Source organism: Lolium rigidum, chromosome 1 (genome assembly GCF_022539505.1).
Source record: "Lolium rigidum isolate FL_2022 chromosome 1, APGP_CSIRO_Lrig_0.1, whole genome shotgun sequence".
Taxonomy (NCBI): Eukaryota; Viridiplantae; Streptophyta; class Magnoliopsida; order Poales; family Poaceae; genus Lolium; species Lolium rigidum.
In genome coordinates, this window is record NC_061508.1 from 307,267,757 (window position 1) to 307,284,006 (window position 16,250).

At 44.2% G+C, this 16,250-nt stretch overlaps 1 protein-coding gene across 1 annotated transcript; it reads left to right on the forward strand.

Moving 5' to 3' along the window:
- The first annotated feature begins 8,443 nt into the window (after positions 1-8,443).
- On the forward strand, positions 8,444-15,492 carry LOC124661085. Its single transcript, XM_047198946.1, has 4 exons — positions 8,444-9,484; positions 13,454-14,047; positions 14,309-14,887; positions 15,004-15,492. The coding sequence occupies exons 1-4, from the start codon at positions 8,444-8,446 to the stop codon at positions 15,490-15,492; spliced, it is 2,703 nt and encodes a 900-aa protein (XP_047054902.1).
- The last annotated feature ends 758 nt before the right edge of the window (positions 15,493-16,250 follow it).

The window sequence follows — 16,250 nt, forward strand, 5'->3', positions numbered from 1 at the left end:
AAATTCTTTAAGCATGACTTCAAGACCAGAGGGTACATTCCTATTATTGTTGTAAGAATTTCCATAAGAATTACCATAACCATTACCATTAGCAGAAGGATATGGCCTATAGTTATTACCAGAGTTGTTCCTATAAGCATTGTTGTTGAAATTATTATTTTAATGAAATTCACATCAACATTTTCTTCTTGAGCAACCAATGAAGCTAAAGGAACATTATTAGGATCAACATTAGATCTACCATTAACAAGCATAGACATAATCACATCAATCTTATCACTCAAGGAAGAGGTTTCCTCAACAGAATTTACCTTCTTACCTTGTGGAGCTAGCTCTTTCCGTGTGCCATTCAGAGTAATTTATCATCATATCATCAAGAAGTTTTGTAGCCGCCCCCAATGTGATGGACATAAAGGTACCTCCAATGAGCTGAATCCAATAAATTCCGCGAAGAAAAATTTAGTCCCGCATAGAAGGTTTGGATGATCATCCAAGTAGTCAGTCCATGGGTTGGGCAATTCTTTACCAAAGTTTTCATTCTCTCCCATGCTTGAGCAACATGTTCAGTATCTAATTGCTTAAAATTCATTATGCTACTTCTCAAAGATATAATTTTAGCGGGAGGATAATATCTACCAATAAAAGCATCCTTGCATTTAGTCCATGAATCAATACTATTCTTAGGCAAAGATAGCAACCAATCTTTAGCTCTTCCTCTTAATGAGAAAGGAAACACTTTCAATTTAATTATATCACCATCTACATCTTTATACTTTTGCATTTCACAAAGTTCAACAAAATTATTGAGATGGGCAGCAAGCATCATCGTAACTAACACCGTAAAATTGATCTCTCATAACAAGATTTAGTAAAGCGTGTTTAATTTCAAAGAATTCTGTTGTAGTAGCAGGTGGAGCAATAGGTGTGCATAGGAAATCATTATTATTTGCATTTGTGAAGTCACACAACTTAGTATTTTCAGGGGTATTCATTTTAGCAACAGTAAATAAAACAGACTAGATAAAGTAAATGCAAGTAACTAATTTTTTTGTGTTTTTGATATGGAGAGCAAGACAGTAAATAAAGTAAAACTAGCAACTAATTTTTTTGTGTTTTGTTTAGGTGCAGCAAACAAAGTAGTAAATAAAATAAAGCAAGACAAAAACAAAGTAAAGAGATTGAGAAGTGGAGACTCCCCTTGCAGCGTGTCTTGATCTCCCCGGCAACGGCGGCTTGGGCCGCGCCGGCCACCCTTCTGGCCGCCTCGTGGCCCCACTTCGTTATCTCTTCGGTCTTCTGGAAGCTTCGTGCAAAAATAGGACCCTGGGCGAAAGTTTCATCCAATTCCGAGAATATTTCTTTACTAGGATTTCTGAACCAAAAACAGCAGAAAACAAAGAATCGGCTCTTCGGCATCTTGTTAATAGGTTAGTTCCAGAAAATGTATAAATATGACATATAATGTGCATAAAACATGTAGGTATCATCAATAAAGTAGCATGGAACATAAGAAATTATCGATACGTTGGAGACGTATCAGGCTTCATCGACACCGTACGCGCGACCGAGTACGGAAGTGCTGCCGGATTGCAGCACCGGGGACGATCGTCTACATCAACAACGAGATCTGATCTCGTAGGCTTTGGAAATCTTCAAGGGTTAGTATCTTATCAATCTCGTTGCTCCGATCTTGTAGATTAGATCTGGGTGTTCCATAGATTAGATCTTGGATTTATTCGTCTTGCGGTAGGAAATTTTTTGTTTTCTATGCTACGAACCCCAACAAAGACCCCAGATGAGCCAGTATCACATGATGAGCTAGAACTACAACCAGATTTGACTTATATCGAGAAGCCAGCCAAGATTCTCGAGAAAATATGAAACAACTAAGGAATCGAGCTATTAAGTACTGTAAGATTCAGTGGAAGCATCATCCTGAGAGAGAGGCCACCTGGGAGAAGGAAGAAGATCTAAGGGAATTATACCCAGAGCTGTTCAGGTATTACAACCACAACTTCGGGATTAAGTTTTCTTTAAGGGGGAAAGGTTGTAATATCCCAGGTTTAGAGAAGATCGAGGGGTAGATTTTAGAAAGGGATGTGCATTGCATCGTAAAATCTAGGGAAATTTCGCGCTTTTAAAGAAAAACTGCATCGAAGGGGGACAAGTTTCTGTCTCGACACCATACATGATTAGGGTTTCGAGAGTGCGATAGACTTGGACCTAAGTTCACTCAATTAGGGTTTTTGAGAAGAGAGGGGAATAGTGCATCTCAAATTTAAGTTGCATGATTGAATTCAACTAAGTATGTTTGAATTTCAAAATTCAAACATCATTTGATAATGTTATAATTCAAATTAAGACCAATTATTAAACAAATAGAAATACAAGTGTATAAATAATACATCAAATATATTTAAAGCTCATTAAGGAAAACTTGAGCTTTATTGATTAACACACAAGATACAAAGTCATTTACAATATTCCTGAATTATACCAATTACAACACATTACAAAAATTGAACAAATGGAAAAAGAAAAAGGAAGATTACAAGCAAATGAAATGTTCTAAACCACTAATTGAATTTTACATAAAGCCTTGATCATCTCTTGATGTAGAAATCAGAGAGCATCCATTTGAATCCTGCAATCAAAGACAACAAAAAGAAACCAGAATTAAGCCAAGTGGTAAAAACCACTTGGCAGGTTAGAGAAAGAAAGAAAAATGGTGGATAATACCACAGCTCTGCCGAGCTGATCCTCTCACTAGCCCAAGTCCCAAGCACACACACACAGGCAGCACACAATGCTTATGTGCATGCTCAAAAGTACACCAACAATTGCTGCATGCACTCCACACACATACATAGCCAGGGGAGGAGTACCAGCATGGCTGTCGACCATAGAGGAAGGGAGAGAGCCAGTATAAAGGATTTTCAGAAGCAAACCCTAGGCATTCCATCGACAGGCTCCAAAGGGTAAGCCCAGCCAGAACCACAAGAACCATAAGAACACCAAGCTTTTCCAACCAGCCAAACCATCCAAAACAGCTCCACTGGAACTGTTGTAGAACAAGGCACAAGAAGGAAATCAAGCACATGCTTGCCAGGAGGAGCAGGGCAAGCAAACCAACCAACCAGAAGAAATCCTCTACACCAACAACTTTTCTTGGAGCTGGAGTGAGGCATACACTGATAAACATGAGCAAGCCAAGGTTTTGCTCATAATATAAGCACATGCATACATCACAACAACAAAAAAGGGTAGAAACCCTGTGTGAGTCATCATATGGCTACTAGCCAATTGGCGCAAGCAAATATGAGAGAAACCAATAGGAAATCACCCCAGGGAACATTGGCTATGCCAAACCAGTGGCATAACCAAGGAAATCCAGTAAGGATATGATCCTATCTAGCTAGCCAAGTTCACTTAGCACCTATGACTACTACACCATCGTACGTGATAGACAATCAAGTGTCTATACATGTTTGTCAACATTAAAAGCATCTGGCAACCAAATATGGTCAGGCCAGAGAGCATTTGTCCATACACATCAAGCCAACTAAGGTGGGAGCTTCCTGAACAGCAAAGAATTGCTGTTGAGGCCACCTCAACCAGAAAACCATCCAACAAAGCAACCCATCATCACCCAGTGGGTTCAGAGTGAGCTAGGGTCCCCAACAAATGGTTGGCATCCCTCTAGCTCAAGAAAATCAAAGAAGAGAATCATCACTGAATTACAGTTCATCCATTTATCCATTTGATCAAGCCAAACTAGACAGATAATTAAAATACACAAGCAACCAGGGGTGTAGACACTTGCAAATGATCCAAAGGATCACTGCAAGCATCAGCATATGCTTGATCAAGCAAAGCCTGCACCAGCACAAGGCATGGTGATACACAGTCACCAGAATAAGCACCAGACAGGCACAGGCAAGAAGTAAGCAAGCAATCAACAAGCATCTGATGATCATTTGACCACCAGAGCTTGCTAAAGCATGCTAAGGCATGCTAGAACCAAGCCCAGCACCATTACATTGACAAAATGAATGAAACAGCCACATAACATGAATAATTGCATCACAGATAAGCAAATAAATTAAATACAATTGTATCCAGAAGCACACCATCAAGGGATGGTGTTATCTAGTCAACAGCTATGCTCAATTGAGCATTTCCAAGATTCACGACCTCTACACACAACACACCAGGGGCACTGGCACTTGCAAAAAGAAAGGATTACTCACAGTAATCAGGCCAGGAGCAAGAGTTACCACTACACATGGATGCCCAGTAACAGGATAGCAGCTAGCACAAATTAACAAGGCATAATCATCACAGTGTACTCATGAGCAAGAGCTCATGAGTTACAACAGCGAGGTCTAGAGAAGAGCAGCACACACAGTAGCAGCATACGCATAGCATAAGCACAAACACAGCAGCTAGTATCCATGGCGCATATAGCAGCCGCAACTAGCACATCATAGCAGCACCAGAGCTGGCATGGCGCAGAGCACATAGGCGCAGGAGCAGGAGCAGCACACCAAGATGGATGCCAGGGCATCCAGAGGAAGGAGAAGAGGTAGAACAGGTAGCGGAGGAGAAGGGGGAGCACTTACCGGGGAGGAGATGATCGACACGGCCATGGCGGCCATGGCGGCGCACGCCAGGGCACACGGCGACACCAGGCCTGGCCCAGCCAAGCCACGGCGACCACCACAACACCCCCGGCGCAGCACCACGCGCCCAGGGGAGCGCGAGGAAGGTCCACGGCATCACCAACGCGCGGCGGCGGCGAACGCCGAGTACCAGGCGCACAGGAGGGTCGGAGGCGTGCAAACGAGGACGAGGGCATCAGATCGACGCGAACCATCATGTCCGCCATCGAGAGGCGGTCCAGATCCGCACCATCTCGTCGCCGGCGATGGCCGAAGACGGCCGGATTTAATCGGCGACGGCGCAGGCGACGCGGGCGTCGCGGGAGAGCAAGGGGTTAGGGTTCGCGAGAGAAAGTGAGGAAGGGGGCGATTGGGTCCGACCGAGCCGGACGGTGCGGCTCGGGTTAGACTCAACCCTGTTGGGCTCTCCTGACAGGTGGGCCTAGGGGCAGATTGGTCTTTTCACCATTTAAATAAACCAGGGACTTTAAGAAAAATTAGAAAATAGAAGAAAACTCTAGAAAAATAATTAAAAATATGAAAACCACTCAGCATAAAATTCTCTATCCAAATAAAATATGAAATAGAATTTTTGAGATAAATAAAAAATTGGACCATAAACTAAGGCAAGAAATGAATAATAAAGCATCATTAAAAATAACACATATTTTTAATGATAAGATAAGTCCATCAAATTATCTTGGACTTTAAAAACACCTTGGCAATATTCCAAGGTAGTATTTTGCCTTAAACAAAGTATCCCTAAATTGTTCTTAGTAATTACTTCCGACATGAAATAATAAAGCATCGGGAGGGGGAAACCAAACCCTAAAATCTAAAAGCATGCATAATTGCTTCTTTAACCATTGCCCTTATCGGACAATGATGCTTCTTTCAGAAACAGAGGATCAGGGTCAATCCAAAGCATCCAACTGCATTACATAGCAGTTGCCAGGCAAGTTCATCGCTTGCTCATGTCATTCGAGTATTTTTACCAAATTACTTGCAAAGTACTATGCTTATCACTCTTGCATGAAAACCAAAAGAACTAGTTTCATAACTATGAATATGACTATGTGGTGGCAATGGAACCATGGTATGTGTTGATATGGTGGAGGTTCGATTGCAAGGGTTTATATCCATCTAGGATTAACAACAAATGTCGTCTAGTGATTCTTGTGTCGTAATACCCGTGTTAACCATAAGATTTGGAGTGGGACGGTGTAGTCAATTGTATTTTCACCTCTCGTTCATCAACGGATGCGCTTACTGTAGACACTTGATCCCGAGGGACAAGCGGTAGGGTGGGGAACCCGTTCGAATTTCCCCACGGTAATGCGGTCTATGATGGGTTGCATCTACCGACGAAGGAGTTTATGGTAGAGCCCAGAACTGTTGTCGCGGTCGGGGGCCATCCTTAATTGGAGTAAGTACACCGACGAGGATCCAGGGTCGGGGATTGCAACAAAGGGTGGGTGTTCGAGGTAGCGGAGGAATATGATTGACTAGGACCTTAAACCGGGCCTCACACCAAAGGAAGTGTGGACGGGAAAGCTGCCCGGTTGGCACCAAGGTTAAGATCTCTTATGGGTAAAGCAACACACCTCTGCAGAGTGTAACGAACTGTGACCAGTCACTTCCTGTTCCGGGTTTTGGAACTGCGAACGCTGCCGAAAAGGAACTCCATGAAGTTCTAGTCAACCGGTGAAGGCTGACGGACATAGTTCTTATTAATAAAAGCAACCTTTTGAAGAAATGGTTATCAAAACCTACATGGTATCAGACTTTCTGGTCTGGTATCGTAGATAGTGCATTAAACACCTCTTTCCTAATATGAACTTGTTGAGTACGCTCGTACTCATACCACTCTTAAATCCCCTGCTTAGATTGCCTGAATCGTCTTGAGGAGGACAACAGCGACCCAGAAGGAGCAGATAGGATCTGCTACGAAGAACCAGACCTCTCCGGAGGTGTAGAAGGATTAGACTACCTCATAGTCTACGGAGGCGGAGACAACACCGAGGGGGAACAAACCTAGAGTAGAGTAGTAGTAGTGAGAACCGAGCAGTACGAACACCCTAGTACTTAACTGCTCGTTGAGAATAAATGTATAACCTGCTGAGACTCGTATATTGTAAGCTAAGTTGGGTTCACCTGGAACCCAGGAGTATTCCTCTCCATACCCAGGAGGAACTCCGTGATGATGTATATATATGGTTTGTAATAATAAATGAATAAGTTATGGACCAGCTATGTTCTGTTGTACTACTCTGAGGGATGTAATATTTGCGGATTGGTACTTCGTGAATGTTATATCAACGACTAGCATACTACAACATGCAGTGGTATGTAGGGTCACCACATAGTTCCATTTGATCTAGCCCATAGATCAAATCACCTCTCCCCACAACAAGGTTTTAGTAAAGGTTACATTGAAGTTTATAACACTTGACTTGATGATCTAGTTCAATTCCAACAACTCAAGTGAAATTTCTGTGAGAAGTTTTATTTGAAAGCACGAAAATTTGTCATAATTTATATGCATGAATGCAATGCACGCATCTGTATTCTCTCTTTTTGTAGCCTCCAAACATGGAATGTTACACATTTCTTCGTCGATGTCCATGTCTAGAGGCAAAGCAAATAGTTAGAATTCAGCGGCTGCAATGGAGGCACCGAACAACGACCGACGACGCCTAGCGGACAAACGACTCAACACCTTCTGTGCGCGGTGGAGGGGGGAGTGGCCGCCGTGTTATGGCCTGAATCTGCGAACCACCGGCGGCGAAAAGGGTGGCGAGGGAGTTAGGAGTCGCATCGGAGTCCAACGCAGGCGAAAGGCTGGTGATTTGATCAGCGGTGGAGGGGTGAGAAGCGTGGGATGGGGGCACGATGCGAAATAAAGATGGGAAGCAACGATGTCAGTTGTGGTCGCTGGCAGGTGGATACCCACGTCGGTTTTAGTTACGTCCGGCGCCCCCACACCGTCCCCTATGTAGGATGGCTTCGGGGCAACGGACAATGTATCGAGCCACTCCGGACCGAAAATGTGGTCAAGCGTCTGAGGCACCCTAAGAGCATCTCCAGCCGCGTCCCCCAAAGGGATTTGGGCGCGCCGGACAAAAAAATGTTCCCAACCCCATGCCCCAAAGCCTCTTTTTGTCCGGCGCGGCCCAATACGGTGTCCGGCGCCCCGAGCCCGTCCGCGCTACACAGGGGACGTTCCGGGCACGCCGGACACAACAAAAATTTGAAATAAAAATGCAAAAAAAACAAAAAATAGTGTTTAATGTTATAAAAAGTTTGGGATGGCGTTTGGGGGACGCGGCTGGAGATGCTCTAAGTTTCTTTAAGAAACGCTTTAGGGAACGCGAGTGGAGATAATCTCATGCGATTACTAACTTGTGAAAAAAATATGGGGCTGCTTGATACTATTATCCATGAAACGCCATGTGAGAACGTGATGTAGTTAAGGCTAGATGCGTTTAATCGAGCTGGCACATTCACTTATTGGTGTTCACGCTGATCCACGTTACACCAACGTGAGCGCTCTTGGGAAAAGATTTGGGAAATTGTATTCTTTTGAAGACCTGCAAGCCTTCTCCGAAGTCTGGTTTCACAATGTCTAAATTTTCTTTCTTGCAGCTGATCAACATCCCATTTATAACCACAAGTTTAGTCGATGTACAACTCGCAGCATTAGCCATCATCACTTTCACTTTCTAGATAAACCACAGGCACAAACTCAAGTGGCCGGGGGGTGAAGCTAACAGAGCAAAGCCATGGCGGAGTTTGCTCTTGGGTTGACCAAGACGGCTGTGGAGGGGACCCTGAGCAGGGTGAAGTCGGCAATTGAGGAAGAGACCAAGTTGAACGTGCTGGTGCAGAACGACCTGGTGTTCATCACCGGCGAGTTTGAAATGATGCAATCGTTTCTCAAAGTCGCCAGCAAGGAGCGTGCCAAGAATGAAGTGGTGCGCACCTGGGTAAGGCAGGTCCGCAACCTGGCGTTCGACGTCGAGGACTGCGTCGAATTTGTCGTCCACCTCGACAAAAAGTCTGCTTGGGGGTGGTGCCGGCGCTTGTGGCATTCGGTGTACTGCCATGCACCACCGCTGCCCCTGGATGTGGCGGTCGCTGAGATCAAGCAGCTCAAGGCCAGGGTCGAGGATGTAAGCTTGAGGAACACACGCTACAACCTCATCAGCGACTCCGGCTCTGACTCAAAGGACAGCTCGCTGGTGGAGGAACCCACCGCAACTGGCCCATCAGCATTCCACATCCTGCGCGAGGTGTGGGAGGTTGCTGGGAAGCTACGTGGCATGATACAGCTCCAAGAGTTGATCGCTCGTGAATCCAGGGACCTTCAAGTATTCTCAGTATGGGGAAGCAGAGGTGGTGATCTTGGAATAACATCCATGTTCCAGGAGTTGTACTCTGACCCCAAAATCTGCGAAGAATTTGATTGTCGTGCCTGGGTAAAGCTGAAGCATCCCTTTCACCCCGATGAGTTCTTTGAAAGCTTGTTGACTCAGTTCTACCCGAGCTATCATGGAGCGAAACTAGGTGCAGACGATCTCACGAAGGCCAAGCTTAAGCAGCATGTGAACAAGCGGAGGTATCTCGTCATCCTGGAAGAAGTATCTACTGTGATAGAGTGGGAAGCCATCAAAATGTGCTTGCTGGACTGTAAGAACGGAAGTCGGATAATCGTATCGACAAAGCAGTTAGGGACTGCACTTCTGTGCACGGGGGAGCCAAACCTAGTATCAGAGCTCAGGCGGTTCTCCGATGGTCAATCTCTTTGTGCTTTTTTCAGGAAGGTAAGAAGCCAAATAACTTACCTTATACCAAACCTTGATATATGCAAGTATGGTCTAATTCATAAATTGTTAGTTGTTACACATACACCTTTGATTTATTCTTGAAAGTTTGATGTTATTAATTCAGTATGGAATTGTTTATTAATTGTAGATCCATTATAGAATATATAGATCTGAATATCTGTATGGTTTAATCTCAGTGCACCACCATCACTGTATTGTCGTTTACTTTGCTAGACTTCAAGGCGTAATAATTTGACTATCAAAATTGACAAATATTTGTTGTTTCAAATTAACTAGCGGTGGCGTCCCCGAAACGCTCAATTCGGGCGCAGTTTGGGAGAAGCGGCTGAAGTTCCTCTTATATTTATTTTATTCTGCATTCCAATTTCATTATGCAGTTACATGTACCTGTTACTGTCACGTACATGTATAAGTCTATTTTCAACACTATGTACTATTTTAAATTGAAAAAGTAATTTCCTATTGATCAGCACGGAAATACGTTGACACGTTAGTCCTAATCGTAAAAAGGCTTAATTGGCTTTTCGTTGCTGCATTGGACTCCAGTAAACACGCCCATGTTGAGCTTGCTTTTTTTTTTGTGTTGAGTTTTCTTGCGCAACTCCGTTATGTCCTACTAGCTGAATACCCGTGCGTTGCTACGAGATCTTTGAAAAAATTGCTTGTCGTATTGTAGGCATGAAATACACATAAATATTCAGTGGAGCTCCCTATGAAACATGCCATTCTAGTTCTTTGCACCTTCATCGCCTCACCTCGACGGCCCAGCTTTTCTCTAGTGTGTGAACACAATTTCCTCCTTCTAGCGCGCTTGATAGCGATCATTGGTGTTGCTCATTCCAATGCGTGTGAATTTCTCCCAATACATCGTTAACGGACAACCAGAGCTTATTTCCTTAGAGGAAGCATCACGATGTTGCTCTTCATGAAATTCAATTGTTGCCATCCATGAACCCGAACACAACACATTGGCCCCAAATATCTGAAACCTAATATATTGCCGATGCATAGAAAACAAAATCCATCTACAAAAGGAAATCCGCGGTTATTCATTGGAAGGAGCATAGGCAAACTCACGTCCAAGAGCTTGAAGTGTATTAATCCTTTTTCTTCAGAGAGCATGAGAAAAGCATAAATAAACCTAATACCTTGTCTGAATCCCCTTGAGGACGGCCTTCTTAAGGCTCCATCTGGTGAATAGCCACTGGCCGAGGGAATTTCATGGCCTCGAGCAGAACGATGGACGATACAAAGCTAATCTAGCATGGCATTGTGTTGTCCATCAGATGGCTGTAAACTGGATCACCAAAACCTGCCGGCTCTGTGCGCTGGTACCAATCAAGACGGAGATATCGTGGCCACGGCTCCAGCCCTTGGCATGCATGATTGTGGCCGGCTTGGCTCTGGACGCTGCCGTGTCCGAAAAGCTCCACGGTTCTGGCCCTTGCATGCGTCCTCGACGCGCGACCACTATCCTCAGCTGGCCCTTGGCGGAACGGCGGGACACTACGGAGCAGCGACAGCTGTAGGAAAGCTATGGCGGAGCGTCGACGGGCGGTAAACCGAGATCAGTTTTCGGGCGTGGATCACTCACGTCTGGCCACCACTTCCACGACGGACGACCAACATCAGAGAGTCCAGGGGGGCGGCGATCCGGCAAGCTTGGGAGCAAGGGCGTGGATCACTCACGTCTGGCCACCACTTCCACGACGGACGACCAACATCAGAGAGTCCAGGGGGGCGGCGATCCGGCAAGCTTGGGAGCAAGGGCCTTTTTTACGGACAATCAACATATGTAGGCCAATATATAACGATGGATAGATAGGTGCTACTGCATGATGCTTCGTTGGGCCGTGGCGAGGAAACGATCAGGGAAGTTGAGGTACATGTCTCGTGTTGAAGAAAAATTCCTAGCTTGGGAAGGGTAGGTGATCGCTCGTTCGGCATTGTCTTGCACGCGAGCTCATGTACAATACGTTGACGGAGCTAAAAAGGAAAATCAATCATGGCTCGTTGGTAGTCCAGACACTATCAGGATGAAAGGGAATTGGAGTCCTGCCCGGACTGGATTGGTTATTTCCTCCACGGGTTTTCAGCTTGGCGTGTTTCATCATGAGATCGGGATATGCGTACGTACGAAGCATCCGAAGGCAGATCGGAAGGCACTGGAAGGCCCGGTTTTTTTTACGGACGAAAATTTGTTCCGGTTTTTTTTACCTACTAACACCACCGATTCGTAACTTATTAGTAGAGATGAGCATGTACATGAGACTTGGCCTTATATTGTACCTGTTGAGCGAAATGTTTTTTACACAATAACTTTTAAATATCAACCACTAAAATTTGTAACCAATGGTTAACTATATATCTAGTCTACGTGGAAGCACGCGGTGCCTCTATTTTAGATCCATGTATTGTGCTTTTAATATATAATAGAATATTTGAGTCCCAGTGTGCAGAATAATTGTTCTACACCCACCATGTTTTTTTCACCGTACATAATTTTTATCGTACTTCGAAAGTCGAGAACATAAAAATACATTGACATGGCATAATCTTTTTGTTTACATGACTTAAAAAATAGCACCTAAAATTATTTTTTATGTTTTTGTATGTTGTAATGACAATATACTGGGTTTCTTATGTCAATTTATTTTTTGTTGTGGTTCAATATGAATGACTAAATAATTATTAGTATAGAAAATATAGATTTATGAATGTACAATGTAAAAATATGTTGGGTGCAAATTCTCAATGTGATATTCATTGTTAGGCTACACAAAATGACAAATGATTGGACTGAGTATATTGAACATTGCACCTTTCCAAACTATAAAACTTTTTAGATTTTGGTTATTTTTATGTAGTCTAGAATACAAAGAATTTTACATTAAGATTTTTCACGTTTGCAGCATACATCATTGGTTAGATCTAGTAATTTTCAGATTTCTTTTTTGAATCCTTAAACGTAACTTCCGATTTGTTGAAAATAAAGAGCTATATATAGCTCGGCCTCTATTTGTAGTTTTCGGTACATATATAGGGATGCGCTATTTGACTCCCAGGGAGTAGAATAGTTATTCTACGCCCACCCTCTATCTTTGCAACCGTAAATGATTTTTATGTCACGTAAATTTTTTCTTACTTCATTAGTCGAGTAGAACATAAGAAAAAATAGACCTTGCAAAAATATATTTTTTATGTGACGTAAAAAAATATGACATAAAATAAGTATTATCGCCATTTTTTACACTACAATTATTCACACGATGCTTTTTTATCTCGATTTTTTTGTGGTAAGTAAATATGAACGTAATTATATGTAAACAAAACATAATTTTATGAATGTAACAACGTAAAATTATGTTGGGTGCAAAATAATTTTTCTACACCCTGGGGGTCAAATAGCGTTTCTGTAATTTTGGTGTTAATAATACAGGTGGATTACCCTTTAACATAGTTTTGGTGCTGAAACTATTGTTAATCTACCAGCAAAAACAATTACTAATCTTCGGGACGCTTAATTTAACTTGTTTATCTACCCTAAAAATATTGTTTGCCTCAATAGTTATGCTTATTATACTTGTGCTTACAATTATACTTTTAATCTGAACGAAGCAAGGATAATTAATTAATGGTTTCCGGAAAGAAGAACCTTCAAATTCAGTCTCGTCCTTACTTATTTACCAATTCACTGGAATTTTGTCCAGTTGCGCCCATGGGAGGGTACGCAAAACATTGCTTTTGACCAAAAGAAAATGCAAACTAGCTGCTCCTCGCGGGTTGCCATATCTACGCCTCTTCCTTTTTTTAAAAAAAAAAATGGGTCATTTCATCCTCTGCATCAATCGATGTCTACGCCTCTTCCCTGTCCTTGATATTCCCTAGCTATCACTCTCTCTGAGTTCCTTTTCCCTAATTTAACAGCTGTTTTTTGTCACTCAGATCTCTGGGTGCTGCATTGATATGGGTGAACTCAAATGGCATCTAAGAGAACGTCGTGGTGTGTACTCTGTGTGTGGTAGCAAACAGAGAACACCAGTTATGGTCAGAAAGCTATTCCGCAGCATAGTGCAAAAGAAGGAAGAATTCAACGGACTGGTATTTCAAACGTACAGATGGGTCCGTATGCTCCACCCGTTCAATTTGAGAGACTTCTCTCGGCGCTTATTACTGGATCTTTCTTTGTGGGATTTAGAATTTGATTATTTTGATAATAGAGATTTTGATCACGATTATAAGTGGAAGCATAATCTGGGTGATGTTGAAGCTAGGGTGGAAGCATTTTTGAAGATGGAAGACAAAGACCTAATTGAGGGGTGTCGGAAACTTATGTGTGAAGACGACTGCCTCGTAGCTATTAATTGTGTGAAGTCCGAAGATGACTGGGACTTGATAAATTCTACCTTCTTGTTGGACACCGTTAAAGGATGTATCGTTGTTCTTACAGAAGAAGAGAAAGTGGCCAAACATTGTGTGGAGAATAAGGAAGGCCGAATACTCCTGATCAATGATCTGGAAGCCGACGCTGTTGTGGAGGTATGGGTAACATCTCAAATAAGTTTATGAATTACTTTTTTCTGTAGAACATAATTAACCACACTGCTGCTGTAGATCACTTCTCGATTGCGTTGTAATTGTTTGGCGTTTTGATAAAGTTCACAAAATGTCAAATTCTCCTGTATAAAAAAAATCGCGGGGCAATTTAATAATTCTCCTTACTTGCAGGGTTGCGTTTCCTCCAGTGGAAGGGAAGAGGCTTCTGAATTTATCAATAATTTTGAACTTATTGGGCATCAGGAAGAAGGAGATCGCCTTACAAAGCTTACATTTGAGCCTGGTGTGGTGTCAGTGTGTGGTATTGCTGGTGTCGGGAAATCAGCTGTCATCAAACATATTTATTGCAACAACATGCTCTGTTTAGGCACATCTTATACGTTGCAAGATTACATCATGGAATATATTGATGAAAAGACATTTATGGAGTACAGCTGGGTGAATGTGATCCATCCATTCAATTTAACGGACTTCTCTCAGCGCTTACTCCTGGATTTCTATTCCGACGATCTTCAAGTTAAAGAAGTTGTAGCAGTTCGTCTAATGGAAGGCCATGACCCAATCCAGGGGTGTTGTAGGCTTTTGCGTGAACGCGCGTGCCTCGTGGTTGTTGATGGCCTACGCTCCACCTATGAGTGGGACCTAATAAAAGCCAACTTGCTACCAGGGTCTTCTAAGTCCTGTATCATTGTTATTACAAATGAAGCAAAGATCGCCAAGCATTGTGTTGATAAGGAAGACAACATGGTCAACATTAAAGGGCTGGAACCTGACGAAGCCCTTACTCTATTAACAAAGGTGTGTGTAATTTACTCTGAAGAAGTACCTTTTTATGTATTTAACTGTTTCTGGGCACTAGCCTGCCCGTTTTTAGAAAACTTGAAATCTGTATTTCAGCGTTTACAAAAATTCCAAAAATAAAAATACACATATAGCAGGTGGCGCCCTCCCCCGACATAACCCTCCCCCGGGTGGCAGCGCCGCGCCACTCCGGGGAGTCCCTCCCTCCTCCCCGGCCCCCGGCTCCCCAGCCCCTCCCTCCCGTCGTCGCCGCCACCGGAGGTGTCGCCGGGCAAAGCCCGCGTGACATGGAGGCGGCGGGGGTTTCAGGTGGTCGCGATCATGGGGGGTGCGGGCGGCGATCCGGATCCTTCTTGTGGTGGTGGTGGTGGTGCGCGTCGTCAACGGCCGGACGGCGAGGCGGCGGCGGTGCTGGAGTGGCCAGATCTTGGCCCTTGGGCCTGGAGGCGGCCGGCTGCTGCGCCTTCTCCTCCGCGCGACGGGATGCTCCGTATACATCACATGGGAGCCATGGCGGAGGCCCTGGCATGGCGGCGGCGACCTTCTCCCCGGAGGTGGACGGCCTCGTTGGGATCTGGGTGGGGGATCTTGGGATCCCACATAGATCTCCGGCAGTGAAGATCTAGTCGACGACGAGTTTCGGGTGACGGGCAGCCGGTGAAAACCGTGCTTTGCTCTTGGGCTTGGCGGACGATGGCGGCGTCGCTTGGCGTCATTACCTTGTCGAAGGCATCGCCTTTGCTTGTCTCGTCACTACACTCGGTGAATTGGAGATGTGCGGTTGCCGGTGAAAATCGTGCTCCGACCCTGGTCATGGCGGACGATGGAGACGTTACGCGTCGTTATCTTCTTGAAGGCATCGGCGTCGCAACCTGCATCTACCCACTCGTGGTGTTCTGGGGGGAACCCTAGATCCGGGTCTCCGGATCGGACGATGGCGGCGCTACCTGCGTCGTTCTACCTCTTGGAGCATCGTTTTTGGAGCAGCGGCTGGATGGTGGCGAATGTTGGTGTAGTGGTGTTCATCTACCACATTGTTGGCGCTGAGTTTCGGTGGCATGGTGTTGCAGAGTATCGACGACGGATGCGGAATGATGTGAGGAAATTCAATTTTGATCTTCTCTGCTCTTTATCCGATGAAATTGATCATGGGCGTGTTGGTATTATGTGGAGCTGGTTTATTCAAATCCACAAATGGCATCGAGATTAATGGCCTTCCATGCCACCAAATCATCATCCTCATCAGCCGAGTTAGTAGCTTCGTCTCCCCTTATTATTTTTCCCATTATAAACAAATTCATCCCTTTGTTGTAAATCATCAACATTGACTCCTCCAGAAGGGTGGCGGCCGGGAGAGTAGTGGGGATGGGATCCAGGCTGGGGG

What these genes read in the sequence shown, in the direction of transcription:
- LOC124661085 (XM_047198946.1), top strand. Translation starts at nt 8,444, where the DNA reads ATGGCGGAGTTTGCTCTTGGGTTGACCAAGACGGCTGTGGAGGGGACC. An exon ending in AAGCCGACGCTGTTGTGGAG is followed by an intron (nt 14,048 to 14,308) that starts GTATGGGTAACA and finishes ATTGGGCATCAG; the next exon opens with GAAGAAGGAGATCGCCTTAC. An exon ending in GTGTAATTTACTCTGAAGAA is followed by an intron (nt 14,888 to 15,003) that starts GTACCTTTTTAT and finishes CACATATAGCAG; the next exon opens with GTGGCGCCCTCCCCCGACAT.